This window comes from Ustilaginoidea virens, chromosome 7, assembly GCF_000687475.1.
Source record: "Ustilaginoidea virens chromosome 7, complete sequence".
NCBI classification, from domain to species: domain Eukaryota; kingdom Fungi; phylum Ascomycota; class Sordariomycetes; order Hypocreales; family Clavicipitaceae; genus Ustilaginoidea; species Ustilaginoidea virens.
The window spans coordinates 2,034,265-2,050,197 of NC_057322.1; the positions used below are offsets into that span (position 1 = coordinate 2,034,265).

Consider the following 15,933-nt stretch of genomic DNA (forward strand, 5'->3'; position numbering starts at 1 on the left):
CAGTCGCACTACTTTCCGTTGCACACTGGCCGTTTTTTGTTCAGTCATCCATTATGACGATGGCGCCTCCAGCATCTTGCACCAGAATAACGTCATCGTCATCGTCCTCGGCCAGCTTAGCTTTCTTGGTCGGTGGAGCGTCATCACCACCAGCATGAGACCGTTTGACTCCCTTGTTTTCGCCCATGACGACTACTTGGGCGTCGTTGGTGCCGTTCTGATCGCCGTTGGCCTTGCCGTTGGCCTCGCCGTTGGGAACAGCTGGCTTCTTTGGTTTGCGTGGAATCTCAAGACGCCCCTCGAGTTCAGCTTTTGCGGGCTCGTCCTTCTCATCAATGGCACTAGGCCCAGTTAATAGAAATAACTTTTGCTCGTCAAAGCACAGCTCGGCATACCTTTCTTCAACAGTAATGACCACATTCACCAGTGGCTCCTCGTCATCCTCGTCAATCACGGTGAGGAAGCTTCCTCCCTTGATACCTAAAGCGAAAACGCAGGTTAGCCCTCTTCCGCACCTCGTTTCAACCACCTTGCGGCGAGCCCTTACCGAGATCGCGCAGCTTCCTTGGTAAGTTTTCGTCTTCGTCGGCATCATACAGGATACCAACTTCGTTGTTGACGACAAAGTCTTTTTCGCCGTAGCCGAGCTGCTGGCGGACGACATGCTCCACAACGTGGTTCAGTGTCGCTCTCGACAGATCTACCTTGACTCTGGCGTGGAAGACTCCGCAGACGGGACACTCCGGGTTGGGGGGTCGCAAGGTATCTGGCGCGAGTAACCGGCCTGCCGCGAACGGGGTTAAAAACACCTGTGCCGTAATCAGTCTCGGATGCTTGCTTCATCAAGCCTGGTCAAAAATGGCTTGTTACCTCTTTAGCTTGTCCGTAGTCGCCGTTGAGGACCTTGAACGCTTCCAGGACGCATAAACCAGCGACGATTGCATTTGTCGTGGCGATTGCTGGGATGATGTTGCCAGCCATTTCCTTGATGTCGAACCTTGATTTGCAATCAATGGCGAAAATGGCGGATCTAATGTTGGCGCTCGAGGCCACAAAGTCCAACGTGTCGATATCATCCTTGTCAAACGCAATGGTGGGCTCTGGTCCCGCTGCGTCTTTGGACTTTTTGAGCTCGAGCATCCGCTTGCTCAGCCTCCCAAGGCTGTCTCTGAACACGACGAGATTCTCCTCGAGAGACCAAACCTGCTGGTCATTGCTCAGGATTTGCTCCTTGGATGCGACAGCTTGGGTGGCTTGGGTAAAGACGCTGTCGTACTTGAGAGGCTCGGGCTTTCTCCGTGACTTCCACATGTCGTCAACAGAGCGCAACCTCTCAATGTCGCTGTTAAACACCTTGTCGAAGAGCATCTGGGGGAATTCATTGGTCCCAACGGCATCTCGAATCTTCTTTAGCGCCTCTGACTCCTTTTTCAGTTCTTCAATTTCGTGGGCTGTTTGATTGTATTAGTGGTGTTTTTTTTTTTTTTTGCAAGTAAATTTAAGACATTTCTTCTGCAAAAAAATAGCACAGAAAAAAACGCACCATTCTGCGCGTCATCTGAGTGGTCAAAGGCAGATTCATCCTCGCTAACGCCAAAAATCTCGCTGATGCAGCTCGTCAGTAATCATGGCCCTCCACAAGTCCGTCGCGGGATGCATACTTTAACAGGTAGCTTTTTGCCCATACGATGCAGTGTATCGGCTGGCTGGGGGTACTTCTGATTGTGCACACGGGGAACGACTTGGGCGTTTCCTTTGGCGTGCAGTCGTAGCAAGCAGTGACGCCTTTCTTAATCACCTGCATCTGGCCGTTGAAGCCAGTGGTGCCGCTTTCAATCAGAGGAACGTCGGCGGCAAGGCACATCTTGTTGACGTGCCGTCGCGCTTCCAGGTTGTCCAACGCATTGAATACGATGCTGAATTCTTTGAACCACGCAACAATGAAGTTCTCATCCTTGATATTGGCATGGTGGGCGACAATGTTGACATTGGGGTTGAATCTCTCTGCTGCGTCTTTGGCAACCTGACAGACAATTAGTCCTCGTTTGAATTGTACAAGACTTTCCCGGTAGGCCATGTAGACGCGTCATACCAAAGCCTTTGACTTCTTGATATGCTCCTGTCGGAATAAGAATTGGCGGTTCAGGTTGGAAAGATCGATCGTGTCGAGGTCAACGACGTGTATCTCGGCGAAACCGGTAAGGACCAGGTTTTTCAGTAATTCACATCCGATGCCGCCGGCGCCAACTAACAATACACGAGCCTTTGGGGAGACAGCAAACGTCAGCTTTTTGTTTTTGTTTTCTGCAATTCTTTCACCACACGCGATTCTTGTCGCGCCTCTTCAAAATTGCAGCGTCATCACTGGCGACATGCCCAGGGCGCGCGCATGGCTTCCCTTCAACACTCACGGTCCTCGGAAACCCAGAGGCCGGAAAAGAAAAAGTCTCAAAAAAGGGGTGTTGTCATATGCACCTGTTTGACGGAAGAATTCAGAAAAGGGCCCAGCGACTGCTGGTTGTATCTGTCTCGCGCCATCGTGCGCGATCGCTGTTGAGGCGCAGGATTCTGCTGGCGAGTTTGTGACGGTCGCTGAATCTGCGCAAAAGGCTGTCCGTTCTGGTCTTGCTCGGCCGGGGCGGGCTGCGGTTGCTCTGAAGGTTTCGCGATTTTCTCTGATGGGGTGTCGGGCGTCTGCGCAGATGCTTGCCCTTGAGCACAGCTGGCAGAGGCAGCTGGTGCGGTTGCTGGTGCACTTGAGGCGGCCGGCTGCGAAGCGGGCCGCGACAGATCTGACTGCGCGTCGCGCTGGGTGGTTTGGTTCGAAAGCTCCATGATCACGGTCGCCTCTCGAAGAGGTCGCTTCGATGACGGAAGAGAAGGACGTCGATGATGGGTGGGAGAACAGGGCATCGGCGGCTTTGGAGTGGATACAAGAGGTGGTCGCTGCTTGGGGCCGGCCGTGCTTGTATCGCGGAAGCCGTCAATGCCAGTGCCTGGTTGGGATGTCGAGGTTGCAGCAGGTTGCGACCAATTGGAAGCCGCCCGGACGTGCTAGGATTTAAAGCGTTTCTGGGCCCTGTTGACGAGAGGGCGGCCGCTGATTGGCTGCCTCGCAAGCGGGATTGCGCCTTGCTAAGCCTGCACAACTGCACAGCCGCTGTCATGCAGCTGCTGGGCTGGGCTTGTTACGCAGGTGCAGGTGCAGGTGGATCAGCCAGTTGACATTGATCAAATCGAGTGCAGTTGGTTGGCCTGACCTGGAGGAGTTCTGGGCATCAACTCAACAACATGTGAGTGAGGCTTACTTGTTTATGTCCCCGTAATGCAACTCCTCGGCTGACATGGATGCTCAATTCTCCGCTCCGAGGACGGAGCACGTTTGCATTGAAGGATAAAACACCAGACTGACTCCTGGTCCTGGAATCTTAGGGTAGGTAGGTAGGTACATAGGTAGGTAACGCAATGCTCTGCAACAGCGGGCTACATGTAGGCTACTGTACCACGGCCGAGGCTACGTCGCCTGCTCTAGGGAGAAAACCACACTCACTGTCTGGTGACGTGGTCCTTGACATTCGCCCAGTCCATTTCGCAAGCAGTCAATCAGTCTATTCCTACTCAAAGCTGAGTATTTGCCATCCCCTGCTTCATCAGGCACATAGAAGCCCCTTTGCGACAGTTGTTTATGCGAGTCGAGTCTTCACGTTGACTGAGCCATGCCAACCAACTCTAGCCACTCACAACCAACCGCAGGACTTTTTTCTTTCCTTTTTTCCACCCCCCCGACTTGGACACGGTCAACACCGCCTTTGTTCATATCTGCCTTTCTTTGCTCTGCTCTTCCACATTACACTCCTTATTGTGCCCTTTTACCATTGTATTCCCTGCCGCCTCTGCTGTAACTGCCCACCTCTCGAGTGTCCCGCAATCCCACCGTGACATCCGGGAAATGTCGTCTGACGATGAGGCAGACCCTGAACTTGTCCAGCTGCTTCGGCAGCATTTGCAAGGCAAGCTGGCCGTTGAACAAGAAGCCGACACTGGGGTTCTCGAAGGAGCACAATACATCTACGACCAAGGCATCGATGTCGCTATTGACATGCGGGCCACTAAACTGGCTGCCGAGACAATCTACACTCAAATGCAGCAGAAGCATTACTCGACAGCAACATGGGCAGAGCACGAATTGCACCCGCAGGAAAAGAATGAGAGCACAGTAGCCTTCATTTTCACCATGGACCTGTTGAATTTCTCCTTTTGGTCTGAGCTGCCCGATGAAGAACGATTCGCCGTCGAGTACAGGGGTAAACGCTGGACGGGGTACTGGAGCCTTGTTGCAGCCATGCGACGAGCCCTGGACGAAGGTGAGCTTGACTGGCGGCGACCGTGTTTTCCAAGTCTCTGCATGGCCGATTACTGAGACCTTTGGGCTTCCAAGACATCCCCATCACAGACCCTCATTACTGGCAAAACGAGGAAGAATGCAATCTAGAGTCACTCCAGCACGTCTTCAGATCGTCCACGGACGAACAGATGCCCTTGCTCCAGGAGAGATTGGACTGCTTGCGACAAAGCGGAAGAGTGCTTTACGAGGTAAGAGACTTGCCAGCGGAAGAGTCTCCCCCCACCCCCTTCCCGGAGACGTTGCGCCTTTCTAAGACCACATCCTCCAGCGATACAACTGCTCCTTCACCAACGTCATACTTGCCGCCGACGGTTCCGCTGCTGAACTGGTCAACCTTCTTGCGAGGGAATTTTCGTGCTTTCGTGACGAACACAGATTTGAAGGCAGGAAAAAGCCGGTGCGGTTCTTGAAACGAGCCCAAATCCTCGTCGCAGACCTGTGGGCCTGCTTCCAAGGCGAGGACTACGGGGACTTTTACGACATTGACAAGATCACCATGTTCGCCGATTATCGCATCCCGCAAATCCTCATCACCCTCGGCGCCCTGTATTGCAGCCCGCCAGTTGCAGCCGCCATCAGGGACAAGAAGATGTTTAAAAGCGGCGACTTGTGGGAAATGCAGTTGAGAGGTGCGTAGGGAAGGAGGATCCAAATCCTGCCAAAAGGCAATACTGACGTTTTCTTTTTTTTTATACAGCATGCAGCATCTGGTGCGTCGAGCTGATACGGCGAGAAATCTTGCGCCGCCATCCAGATACCCTGGTCAACGCCATTCTGATTGATTTCTTCTTGTACGATTGGATGAAGGAACTCGAAGCCGCAGGAAACGAGCCATTTCCTCATCATAGAACTCGAAGCATATGGTACTAGATGGGAAAGACTATAAACCTCCTTGAGAGCATACAAAGTGTTCTTCTTTTTTTTTTTTTTTTTTGGACTTGTTTTCTTTCTGATAGATAGAAACCGGATAGAATAGCGCTTGACATGTGATACCCATCACAGATAAACTTCAAACCTAGAGCAATACAAATACAAGCATTTCGCATAAAGCAACCGCACGCCGTCCCAGAGCAAACATACCGATACCCGTTCATCACATCGCACCAGCAAATTGACTCACGGCCCACTGGCTATCGGGTTGAGGATATCATCCATCTGTGCCGTTTCGGCCCCTCTTGCCGGGTTCTTCTTCTCCTTCAGCAAGACCGAAAGCACCTCGATAGGCGGGCTCAACCCCAGGCGCTCTGCCCTCTGCCACCGCTTCGTGCGATCGATGCCGATGCAAGGCTACGCGAAAAGATCCCAGGCAAAAAGTCAACACGCCAAACGTCTCGCCGCTCACGATATGCGCTGGCAACCGAGCAGACTCACCCCATACTGCGAGCTGACGTCAAAGTACCGCAGGACCTTTTCGTCCACGGACAGCTCCGCCTGATGCACCCTCGGCGCCTTGCGTATCCTCTCGATGCCCTTCCAGTACTTGCGGATTTGCGAGTCGGTCACTTTCTCGGCCGCCGCCTCTGCCGCCGACTTAGCGGCGGGGGCCTCTGGTTGCGGCGCCCCGGCCTCGTCCTCCTCGTGGCCGTCGTCTACCGTCTCTTGGGGCCTCTTGGCCCCTGGCGCCGTCCGCTCGGGGAGCTCGGGCTGTGTGTGCGCTGGCGATTGGAGCTTCTTGGTGGCTTTGGGTACGCTTTTGGTGACTTTGTTGGCGAAGCTGATGGTAGATTGGCCTTTTGTCGGACCCGTGCGGCCGCGGGAGCCTGCGGTCGAGCGTCTCGAGGTGTGCATGGTGGAAAGGGGGGGGGATGTGCTTGCGCGCCGGGTGATGATTGCGGCGAGGGATGATGACTGATGATTTACGGTTTACGCTTGGCGAGGGAGCAATAAGGGCGTCGGATGTAACGGATGGGAGTTGGCGGCGAGGGGGGTTGATGTTGCCATTAACGGTTGCAAGTTCAGGTGGAGACCTGTCATGCGAGCTGGCACCTGGCACGGGCGTGAGTGTATGTACATACCTTATGTATGACGGCAGATGTTCGCCCCATTTTGGCGGGGCAACCGCATCAACCATCAACCCACCACAACAACCTCATGTTCACATGTGAGGTGTGTGCTGTGCAAGTCGAGACATCTTGGTCTTTGCGGGTGGGTATTCGCCATTTCTCACATCCGAGTTTGAAAACTACAAAAAAAACAAAAAAAACAAAAAATAAAAAAATAAAAAAATAAAAAAAACAAAAAAATAAAAAAAAAACAAGGCGGCTTGTTCCCTCCGCATAGCAAAAGCACCGTGTGCACCCCGTCTGACTCTACGCCTTGTTCCCACGCTTTATCCGAGGCTCTCAAGTGGCCTCGCGATAGAAGGAGAGGCTTCGATTCGCACCCGCCGTGCAAAACATCTCGCTCTTGGCCGTCTTGGGCAGCCAGCGCACAGCCCATAGAGCCTTGTCCGTCTCGCTGTGCGTGGCCACACAGGCAGCGCGCTCGACCGACCACACCTTGACTTTGCCGTCCATGGATCCGCTGAGCAGGTACTCTCCGGTGTCGCTCCAGTCGACGGCCGTGATCCACGACGAACTGCCAGTCAGGTTGCCCACGTGTTCGCCGTGCTTCATGTCGTAGAGGGCGATGATCCCTGCGTCACCGGCAGCCGCCAACCTGGTGCTGGCGGGCGAGAATGCCACTGCTCGAACGGGCTTCGCCAGCCCTGCAGGTTGAGTGCGCTGTTGTTAGCTCGGCGCGTTGCTCTTGTCTCGCCCCCGCCACGGAGCGGCCCATGACGACGACGACGGCCCCCTCTCGACGGATGGAAGGGAAGGGGACACCAAAGTGCCAAAGAAGGGTTTGCGTACCGGAGAGGGAATGGAGGATCTTGCCCGTGTCGTTGTTGAATATGTAGACGGCGCCGTTCTGGTGCCCGCTGGCGGTGTATTTGCCGTCGCGGCTGAGGTCCACGCTCATGCCGAAACTCCCCGAGCCGGCGCTGCCTGTTTCGTACTCTTGGATTTTGCGCGGCTGCTCGCCCGCTACGTGCCACACGTTGATGCGCCCGTCGTGGGTGGTGCTGGCGAGATACGAGCCGTCTTCGCTGAGGGCCAGCGCCCACACCTCGCCGGGCTTGGCCGACGACGCAGCCACCTCGCCGCCGGCGGACCATTCCCCCGTGTCTTGGTTCAGCGACCAGAGCTTGACTTCGCCCCCGAACCCGGCGCTGGCGGCGACTCTGCCGTCTCGCGAAGCGCAGATGTGGTGGCAGCCAAGCCTGTGGGCGTCGGAGATGGACTGCCTCAGAGGGAACGCGGGATCGCGCGTGTCGTGAACGTGAATGGTCGACGAGCCGCCCGCGGACAGGACCGCTCTGGGCGTCGCCGCCACCGAGAAAATATCCGTGATGTGAGCTGCAGGGGAAGCTCTGTCAGCACTTTTTTTTTTTTTTTTTTTTTTTTTTTTTGGGCCCTTGACGAGAGGCGAGGCTCGTGGCGGGTGCGTCGTGGGGCAGAGAGGGAATCGATTCTTACCGTCATCCACGGTGTGGACAGTCAGATATTGCTTGGACTATTCCGCCATTGTTGTCAGCGGCAAAGGGGGGGGTTGCGAAAAAGGGGTGGTAATGCAGATGCCCACCATCTTGAGCTTGCTCCTGTGACGGATTCGCTCAGCACGACTCGAGGCCGTTGAGTTGGTTGTAGGTGTAGGAGGAGCTGCAAGTCGATGCTGGTGGGGCATTTCTCGGTGTGGATCGTCAAACTTGTTGTACAAACTACATACTGAGGCGGTGGGTTGAGGTTGAAGCTGGAATGGCAATGGCGGCTGTCAAGCGCAACCCAACATCTTGACTGCTAAAAAAAGGACGATGCCTTTTCTTCGCCTTTATTCGCAGACTTTCAGCTCCCAAGAACCGTGTCACAAAATCTGGCAGACCTGGTTGAACCACATCTACGGTTTGGCATGTTCCGGGGGCCAAGTTTCACTGTTTTTTAGCCACCATACTTTACAAGTCCAAGCAAAAAGTCATACAAGGCTACTGGAGCCAAACGCCTTCCGCATGCAGAATCTGGCCGGTAATCTATCCTATGCACAGTGCTTCCTAGCCCATCGGCCGAATGACGCATCCAATCTCTGCCGTCCACCTAAAAGGGTTTATTTGCTGGGTAGTCGTCACGCCATATCTTTCTCATGTCTATGGTCAAAGGTCAAGTCAGTGCAGGAACTCAGAAGAGAGAGACGGCCGCGCTTACCTTCGAGACATCTTTGGCATAACCGATGTGTTCTCTTGGTCTCCCCGCAGCCTGGGCATTGGCACAGGCTGTTTACGTCCTTCAGCGCCTTGCCCGCCATCTGCCTGTGTCTCTTGCGAGAATGTGACACCTTCTTCTTCGGAACCGCGCGCAGGATGGATTCCCAAATGTCGCCGAGAAATGTGGGCAGGTTCAAGGTCACTCCGGGGACGGCGATGGAGAGCGTGGCAAGCAGTCGGGTGTTGAAATACCGCGTGTACAACGTCGTCAAGCGTGAGCTGGGGAAAGGTATGGCGGTTGCGAGGCGAGGAAGCATAGAAACAGTAGCGGCGGCCATTTTCGCAACAACAACAACTCCCGAGCCCTTCAGCCCCCTGCGAGTCGGGAATGGGAGATGCTTCAAGTGGTATCAATGTCGTTGGAGCAACTGGCTGACTGGGAGAGCTGCCGAGACGAGACGGTGACGGCGCTCCTCGGCTGCAGAAAGGGGCCGGTGGGAGCGGGCCAGTTTTGTTTTCGACTTTTTTTTGGGGGGGCCTTTTGCGGGTGATTGACGATGGCACTCTGGGTAAGGTGCCGACGGTCGACCTGTTGGAGCAGTCGCACAATTCGTTGTCGCAATGCAATCAACGCAATCAATGCAATCAATGCAATCAAGTCGACAAGTTGCGCGGCACGGAAAGCTTTGCTGGGGCTCCGGGAATGCGCCAATCAAGGAAGCCCGACGCACAGACCAGCAGCGGACCAATAGCCAGCTCCGAAAGCGACGCCACCCCAGACCCAGATGCCCCTTCCCCCCTTTCCTGCTCGTCCCCTACGACTTTCTCAGGGCCACTGAAATTTGTCGACTTTGGATTCCTTGTCAACCTGGCCAGTGCTTCCAGCCTCCAACACTCCAGCCCAGCTTGTCGTTTACCCGCTTCATCTCCCCTCGTCTTGTTCGTCTACTGTGATTTCTCGCCTTCGTTTACGCTCCTGCATGCATCCCTCCGTTTTTCTTGTAATAGGGACGAGTTACGTTAAACTCGATTTATTCTCACTTTAACCCCTTTTCTTTCCCTCCTCCGGTTCTCCACACCCAACCGACCACTTTAGTTGTACGACACAATGGCTGCCACCGCCAACACCATTTTCCCCAAGAGCCATGTCGGCTTCGACAGCATCACTTCTCAAATCGAGAAGAAGCTCCTGAAGCGCGGCTTTCAATTCAATGTCATCTGCGTCGGTACGTCTGGACAGCTCTCGACACCGTGACATCTACAGTGCGTGGGTAGTAAGCTGATGTTCTCGGATCATGTGCATAGGCCAGACGGGTTTGGGCAAGTCGACTTTGATCAACACCATATTCGCTTCGCACCTCATCGACTCCAAGGGCCGTCTGCAACCTGATGAGGCCATTCGTTCCACCACCGAGATTCAGAGCGTGTCTCACATCATTGAGGAGAATGGCGTCCGATTGAGGCTCAACATTGTTGACACCCCAGGCTACGGCGATCTCGTCAACAATGACCGCTGCTGGGATCCCATTGTCAAGTACATCAAAGACCAGCACTCTGCCTACCTGCGAAAGGAGCTCACCGCCCAGCGAGAGCGCTACATCCAGGATACTCGCATTCACTGCTGCCTGTTCTTCATCCAACCTTCTGGGCACTCGTTGAAGCCCATTGATATTGTCGTTCTGAAGAAGCTTTCCGACGTGGTCAATGTCGTTCCCGTCATCGCCAAGGCAGACTCTCTGACCGTCGAGGAGCGTCAAGCTTTCAAGGAGCGCATCAAGGAGGAGTTTGCTTTCCACAACCTCAAAATGTATCCCTATGACAATGAGGAGTTTGACGACGAGGAACGCTCCCTGAATGGTCAAATCAAGGTAGCTCCTGCGGGACATGTGTAGTTGACGCCAGCTTCGCACAAGCTAACATGACGTAGGGTCTTGTTCCCTTTGCCGTCGTCGGTTCCGAAAAGTCCATCATGATTGATGGGAAGCAAGTCCGCGGTCGCCAAAATCGATGGGGTGTCATCAACGTTGAGGACGAAAACCACTGCGAATTCGTTTACTTGCGCAACTTTCTTCTCCGAACCCACCTGCAGGACCTTATCGAGACAACGTCTCAGATTCACTACGAGACGTTCCGCGCCAAGCAGCTTTTGGCCCTCAAGGAAAGCAGTGCGCACGTCGGTGGTGCTAGCAGCAGACCCATCAGCCCTGCTGCTGACCGAGAATTGAGCCGCAACTCGCAACGAATGGCCATGAACGGCTATTAGTTGAATGCTTGTGCCTGATACCGTACTGGCGGGGGAGCAATTGGCGTCTCTTGGCACCTGATGAGGGCATCGAAGCGACAAAAACACTAGTAATCTTGACAGCACCGCTCACGGGTGTTGTGGGGAAGCAAAAGGGAGCTGTGGTGTTCATGGTTCGGGAAGGAGGGCTCGGCCAAGCTGTCGCAAAGTGGTCTGGCTCAGGTCTCTCGCCCAAATTGAAAAAGAGGAAAAAAAGAAAAAAGTGCTGCCTACTGTGAGAGGTGGGAGGTGAGCTTTCTCAAAGTGACATTGGTGCAGCCACGTAGGCAGAGTTACAGTGGCTGCTTATTCCAGTGCATGTGAGCTTGGGCTTGTTATACCCGAGTCGAGTTGAGCTAGATCTCTCTGGCTTTGAAATGTCTCGGGTTCATGCTTTTACGCCTCTAGGACTTTTTTTTTTTTTACGCGTTTTGGACTCGTCTCTTCACTAGCACTCGTCTCAACCTTGTCATTACGATTTCTTTATAGTCTTTAATCAGAGCTGATAATTTGCACTCTTTACGGGGAAACGGCCGTGATTGTCGGCCGCCAATATGAAGCAGTAACGGATAAAATGACGAGGCGTGTATTTTCTAATGGCATGGCATGGTCCATGTCGCGCCCATGTGTTTGTTTCTAGTTGTATGGTTGTCTCTAGTTTGTATGATGTGAAAATGGGTAGTCGAGGAACGCCAGACGCTTATGGGTGGTTTGACTGCCCGTCCATCGGAGAGTACGCGTGTTCCTGTCACCGACCCTGTCACTCGGATGTGACGAGATGCGTGATGCATCTATCCGGTCACCTTTGCAGCTTGATGCTCGCCTTGTCGCAAGCGCGGTCACGGTCACGGTCATGTCACGGTCCCGGCCGTCGTCGTCGTCATCACGAGTCGAGCGGCTTGTAGACGTAGTCTTCGAGCTGCTTGTACGCGTCGTCGAGGTTGTCGTTTACGATGATCTTGTCGTGGACGCCGGGCGTCTCGGCAAAGGCGAGCTCGTGGGTGGCCTGGTCGAGGCGCTTGCGGATGCTGGCTTCGTCCTCGGTGCCGCGGCCGCGCAGGCGGGCCTCGAGGGCGTCGAGGGAGGGCGGGGCGATGAAGACGTATCGTGCGGGGAGGGCGGACTGTTTGATTTGCTTGACGCCCTGGGGAAGTTAGTGGTGGTGGTGGCGTTTTTTTTTTTTCTCGTTTTTCTTTTTTTTTTCTTCTCTTGCTTCCCTTTTTCACCTTCTTTTGTCGTCTTCTTTTTTATCTTCTTTTTTTTTCTCCTCTTTCTTCTTTTTCAGAAAGGCAAAAAAAAAAAGAAAAAAAATAGAATCAAAAGGAATAGAAACAAAAAGGAGAGAGAGAGGGAGATAGAGAGAGAGAGGGAAGCTTTTTATAATTCGGGCATACCTCCATCTCGATATCCAGCACCACCACCTTGCCCTTGCGGGCCTGCTCCTCAATCGTCATCTTGCTGGTGCCGTAGCGGTTGCCGCCAAACTTGGCGTGCTCGACGAAGCCGTCCCGCGCGATGAGCGCCTCAAAGTCCTCCACGGCGACGAAGTGGTAGTCGACGCCGTCCTGCTCGCCGGGCCGCGGCTTGCGCGTGGTATGCGACACGGAGAGGCAGAAGGTGTCGGGGTGCCTCTCGAAGAGGCGCTTGTACAGGGTTCCCTTGCCGACGCCGGAGGGGCCGGAGATGACGAGCGGGCGGCGGTCGGGGGGGGCTGCGGGGAGGCGGGGGTTAAGTATCGGGGTGCGTGGGCGCGGGGGCGGGGGGGTTTACACTGACGAGGCATTGGGGAGAGCGCGTGGTTGATGGATGCGAGGGTTCTGCGGAGGTGAGCCCGACGGGGGGGCATCGGAGAGGGTTGGATGCGATGGATGCGGAGGGGGACGAGGATGCGGTGGATGCGGTGGATGTGGTGGATGTGGTTGGAGGTTTGAGGGTAGAGGTGTAGGGTAAGTGTCAAGCTTGGCGTGCCTGTGGGGGGGGGGAACCAGATGGGGATGGGCTGGTGAGTACGTAAACAGAGCGGGAAGGGTTTTCAAACATGCCGGGAATAAAGTGGGTCTTATATGTATCTTTACACATACTTCCCTATGAGTAGTGACCTTCCTACTACTCTACATATATTTATCCTCGCTACACCACCATACACATTATTACGACTTTTGCCCACGCGATAGCCTCAGAAGCGATTGATATCACAATGCACTAATTAGTATTAGCAATCGATCAAGGGATACCTTATTTTACATAGGGCGCGCGCGGGGTACTAAAGTAGCGGGTAATTATAGGGCATTTTTATGTGTGCTATGGTCAACCTGTGCGCGATCTTGGAGCAGCCAATGCAGAGTGTCACTACTTATAGAATAATACGTGTAAAGGTACAAGACCCACTTTATTCCCGGCATGTTCGAAAACCCTTCCCGCTCTGTTTATGTGCTCTGGGCTGGTAGCGTTTGCATGGGATATTGTAGGCTCGGGATGTCTTACATGGCTGGAATGGGGTTGGCGATTTGACGTTTTGGCGTTTTGACGATTTTAGACTATTTTATTCATGGCACCTTGTCTGTTGACGAGCCTGGTACAAAGCGTTAAGAACGGCGTATGATCTCCGGTCCCTGGGCCTGAAGAACAAAAGTGGACCGCCGCACCCACCAATGGAAGCCCGAAAAGGCAGGCTGAAGCTGCTGACTGGAAGCAACCCATTTTGAAGCCACTCGCCTCACCACCGCGCATCTCCCACGACCACGACTCCCCCCATCGCGACGACGCCAAGCCAAGCCGGCCATGCCCAACGACGACGACAAATCCGCCGCCCGGCCCGTGGACGACGACGACGAGCCAGACGAGTGGTGAGTTTCGTCGGCCCCCCCTTTCCTTCCCCTTCTTTACACCCCCCCCCCCCCCCCCCCCCCCCCGGAGGGCCGTTGCTCGTCGCTAACTGGTTCCATCGCAGGGACAAGCGCATCTTCAGCACTGGCTGCGCCGGTAGGTCAAAGCCCGGTCTCCGGCTTCGCCCAAGCTGACTTGCGGGGGGGTGGTGTTTGTGTTTGTGTGGGTTGCAGACGAGAACGCCGCCCTGACGGACTGCTACTTTGCCAAGAAGGACTGGCGGGCGTGTGCGGCCGAGGTAGGCGCGCTTGCTTGCTTGCCTTGTTCAAGCCGTTGCCGGCCGGGCCGTGGCTAACGCAGCAAGCGGTGGCAGATGCAGGACTTTAAGCAGTGCTGGAAGCGGCATGGGAACGATGGGCGCACGGCGACCAAGGACGCGTGACCGGGGGGGGCAGGTGTACGCAAGTTTGGTGCATGTTGCGCGGTGGGATGGAATTTGATGGCTGGTGGGTGAGAATATATGCTGGTGTTGGCGTCGAACAAGGACCACCAGACTTGACTTGCCTTGACTTTTTTTTTTTTTTTCCCATTTTGGCCACCCATCGTCGTCGTGTCGTCGTGTCGTCGTGTGGCAGCTGCAGCAACTTCAAGCCTCCCGGTGGCGACAGGTGGGGCTCCGACAAGCACCGCGGACCACTTGCGCCGCAGCTGAGCACTTGCGCACTGTGCAGCACATGACGTACGTACGGAGCAACTCCATAGCCGTCAAACGCCTCCTGAGCCAAAAAAAAAAAAAAAAAAAACTAAAAAAAAAAAAACCCCCCTGCTCCTCCCAACGCCGCGGCTGCCCCCCCCCCCTCTTCACGACGGGCTCCTCGACAGCAAAGACCACAAAGATGCATTTCCCCCGACGAGCCGTGTCCGCGGCCGCCCAGCGGCTCGCTCCGCGCGCTCGGCTCAGCCTCCCCGGCACGCGATTCACTTCCACCTCCACCTCCACAGACGCCGCCGCGGCGACATCCAGGCTTCCACCCCCCGCGGCGACATCCGGGTTTCCCCCCCCCGCGGCGACATCCACGCCTCCCCCCCCCGCGGCGTCGTCGAAATGGACGCCGCAAAAGTTCGCCAAGCCCGCCCCGGCCACCCGCAAGCCCAGCTTCTCGTCCGCCGCGCCCGCCGGAAACGCCCCCCCCCCGACGTACGAGCCCAAGACCATCGCCCACCGGCAGCCCGCCGCCGCCGCCGATGACGACGCAAGCCCGCCGCCCGCCGACGGCACCGTAGACTGGGCCACCAGCTTCCACGGCGTCGCGGCGAAGCCCGTCACCGAGGACCAGTTCCGCGCGCTCATGCAGCCCGTCGACATCAAGGACATCGAGGTCAAGCCCGACGGGGTCATCTACCTCCCCGAAATCAAGTACCGGCGGCGGCTGAACGAGGCCTTTGGCCCCATGGGCTGGGGCCTGATCCCCAAGGGCAAGCCGGTCGTCGGCGACGCCATGGTCACGCGCGAGTACGCCCTGATTGTCGACGGACGGTACGTTCGACGCGCCCGCTGATGCTGATGCTGATGCTGCTGCTGCCGCTGCCGCTGCCGAGCAATGCCGAGGCAACACCCGCTGGGGGCTCGTGTGCTAACTTTTGGTAAAAAAAAAAAAAAAAAACAGATTCGTCTCCCAGGCCCAGGGGGAGAACCCGTACTTTTCGGCCGACCAGCTGCCCAACGCCGTCGAGGGCTGCAAGTCCAACGCCCTGATGCGGTGCTGCAAGGATCTCGGCATCGCGTCCGAGCTCTGGGACCCCCACTTTGTGCGCTGGTTCAAGAAGAGCCAGATGGAGGAGGCCTGGGTCGAGCACGCCGTCACCAAGAAGAAGCGCACGCTGTGGTTTAGAAAGGGCCTCGTGGAGGTTGCGTACCCGTACAAGCTGGTCAACTAGGGCGGGTTTGCGCGCCGGGGGGGGACCCTCGACGCAAGGGACAAGGAAGCATGCCGTATGTACAAACAACAGGCTGGCGGCGACGGGACGCGAACATGTACGATTAGGTAGGGGTTGGGTTATAAAAAAAAAAAAAGTCCTTTCGCTGTGGAGCCGTTGCGTAGACGGCAGAGACATGCCTGGACGTCGGTTTCGGATCCTGTCTTGGTGATGCTCGCCCGCAGCGTGTCGAAAGAAGAAGGACCG

General features: G+C 55.5%; 9 protein-coding genes across 9 annotated transcripts; 4 read left to right on the plus strand and 5 right to left on the minus strand.

Annotated features, from left to right (window-relative positions):
• Positions 1–40: 40 nt before the first annotated feature.
• UV8b_08248 (uncharacterized protein) lies at positions 41–2,835 on the minus strand (the record flags this gene model as incomplete). The annotated part of the gene is made up of 8 exons (XM_043145745.1): positions 41–341; positions 396–480; positions 548–809; positions 871–1,451; positions 1,544–1,605; positions 1,662–2,023; positions 2,093–2,263; positions 2,476–2,835. The coding sequence occupies 8 exons, from the start codon at positions 2,833–2,835 to the stop codon at positions 41–43; spliced, it is 2,184 nt and encodes a 727-aa protein (XP_043001680.1).
• Positions 2,836–3,949: 1,114 nt separating this feature from the next.
• On the plus strand, positions 3,950–5,275 carry UV8b_08249 (uncharacterized protein; the record flags this gene model as incomplete). Its single annotated transcript, XM_043145746.1, has 4 exons — positions 3,950–4,364; positions 4,439–4,593; positions 4,674–5,034; positions 5,103–5,275. 4 exons carry the CDS (start codon positions 3,950–3,952, stop codon positions 5,273–5,275), a joined length of 1,104 nt encoding a protein of 367 aa, XP_043001681.1.
• Positions 5,276–5,521: 246 nt separating this feature from the next.
• UV8b_08250 (uncharacterized protein) lies at positions 5,522–6,193 on the minus strand (the record flags this gene model as incomplete). Its single annotated transcript, XM_043145747.1, has 2 exons — positions 5,522–5,692; positions 5,777–6,193. The coding sequence occupies 2 exons, from the start codon at positions 6,191–6,193 to the stop codon at positions 5,522–5,524; spliced, it is 588 nt and encodes a 195-aa protein (XP_043001682.1).
• A 554-nt stretch (positions 6,194–6,747) lies between these two features.
• On the minus strand, positions 6,748–8,131 carry UV8b_08251 (uncharacterized protein; the record flags this gene model as incomplete). Its single annotated transcript, XM_043145748.1, has 4 exons — positions 6,748–7,112; positions 7,258–7,803; positions 7,924–7,960; positions 8,030–8,131. 4 exons carry the CDS (start codon positions 8,129–8,131, stop codon positions 6,748–6,750), a joined length of 1,050 nt encoding a protein of 349 aa, XP_043001683.1.
• A 404-nt stretch (positions 8,132–8,535) lies between these two features.
• Positions 8,536–8,980, minus strand: UV8b_08252 (uncharacterized protein; the record flags this gene model as incomplete). Its single annotated transcript, XM_043145749.1, has 2 exons — positions 8,536–8,585; positions 8,644–8,980. 2 exons carry the CDS (start codon positions 8,978–8,980, stop codon positions 8,536–8,538), a joined length of 387 nt encoding a protein of 128 aa, XP_043001684.1.
• Positions 8,981–9,750: 770 nt separating this feature from the next.
• UV8b_08253 (uncharacterized protein) lies at positions 9,751–10,905 on the plus strand (the record flags this gene model as incomplete). The annotated part of the gene is made up of 3 exons (XM_043145750.1): positions 9,751–9,868; positions 9,948–10,510; positions 10,570–10,905. 3 exons carry the CDS (start codon positions 9,751–9,753, stop codon positions 10,903–10,905), a joined length of 1,017 nt encoding a protein of 338 aa, XP_043001685.1.
• Positions 10,906–11,806: 901 nt separating this feature from the next.
• UV8b_08254 (uncharacterized protein) lies at positions 11,807–12,706 on the minus strand (the record flags this gene model as incomplete). Its single annotated transcript, XM_043145751.1, has 3 exons — positions 11,807–12,067; positions 12,318–12,634; positions 12,694–12,706. The coding sequence occupies 3 exons, from the start codon at positions 12,704–12,706 to the stop codon at positions 11,807–11,809; spliced, it is 591 nt and encodes a 196-aa protein (XP_043001686.1).
• Positions 12,707–13,704: 998 nt separating this feature from the next.
• UV8b_08255 (uncharacterized protein) lies at positions 13,705–14,191 on the plus strand (the record flags this gene model as incomplete). The annotated part of the gene is made up of 4 exons (XM_043145752.1): positions 13,705–13,769; positions 13,874–13,905; positions 13,983–14,047; positions 14,123–14,191. 4 exons carry the CDS (start codon positions 13,705–13,707, stop codon positions 14,189–14,191), a joined length of 231 nt encoding a protein of 76 aa, XP_043001687.1.
• Positions 14,192–14,645: 454 nt separating this feature from the next.
• UV8b_08256 (uncharacterized protein) lies at positions 14,646–15,687 on the plus strand (the record flags this gene model as incomplete). Its single annotated transcript, XM_043145753.1, has 2 exons — positions 14,646–15,286; positions 15,417–15,687. The coding sequence occupies 2 exons, from the start codon at positions 14,646–14,648 to the stop codon at positions 15,685–15,687; spliced, it is 912 nt and encodes a 303-aa protein (XP_043001688.1).
• Positions 15,688–15,933: the final 246 nt, after the last annotated feature.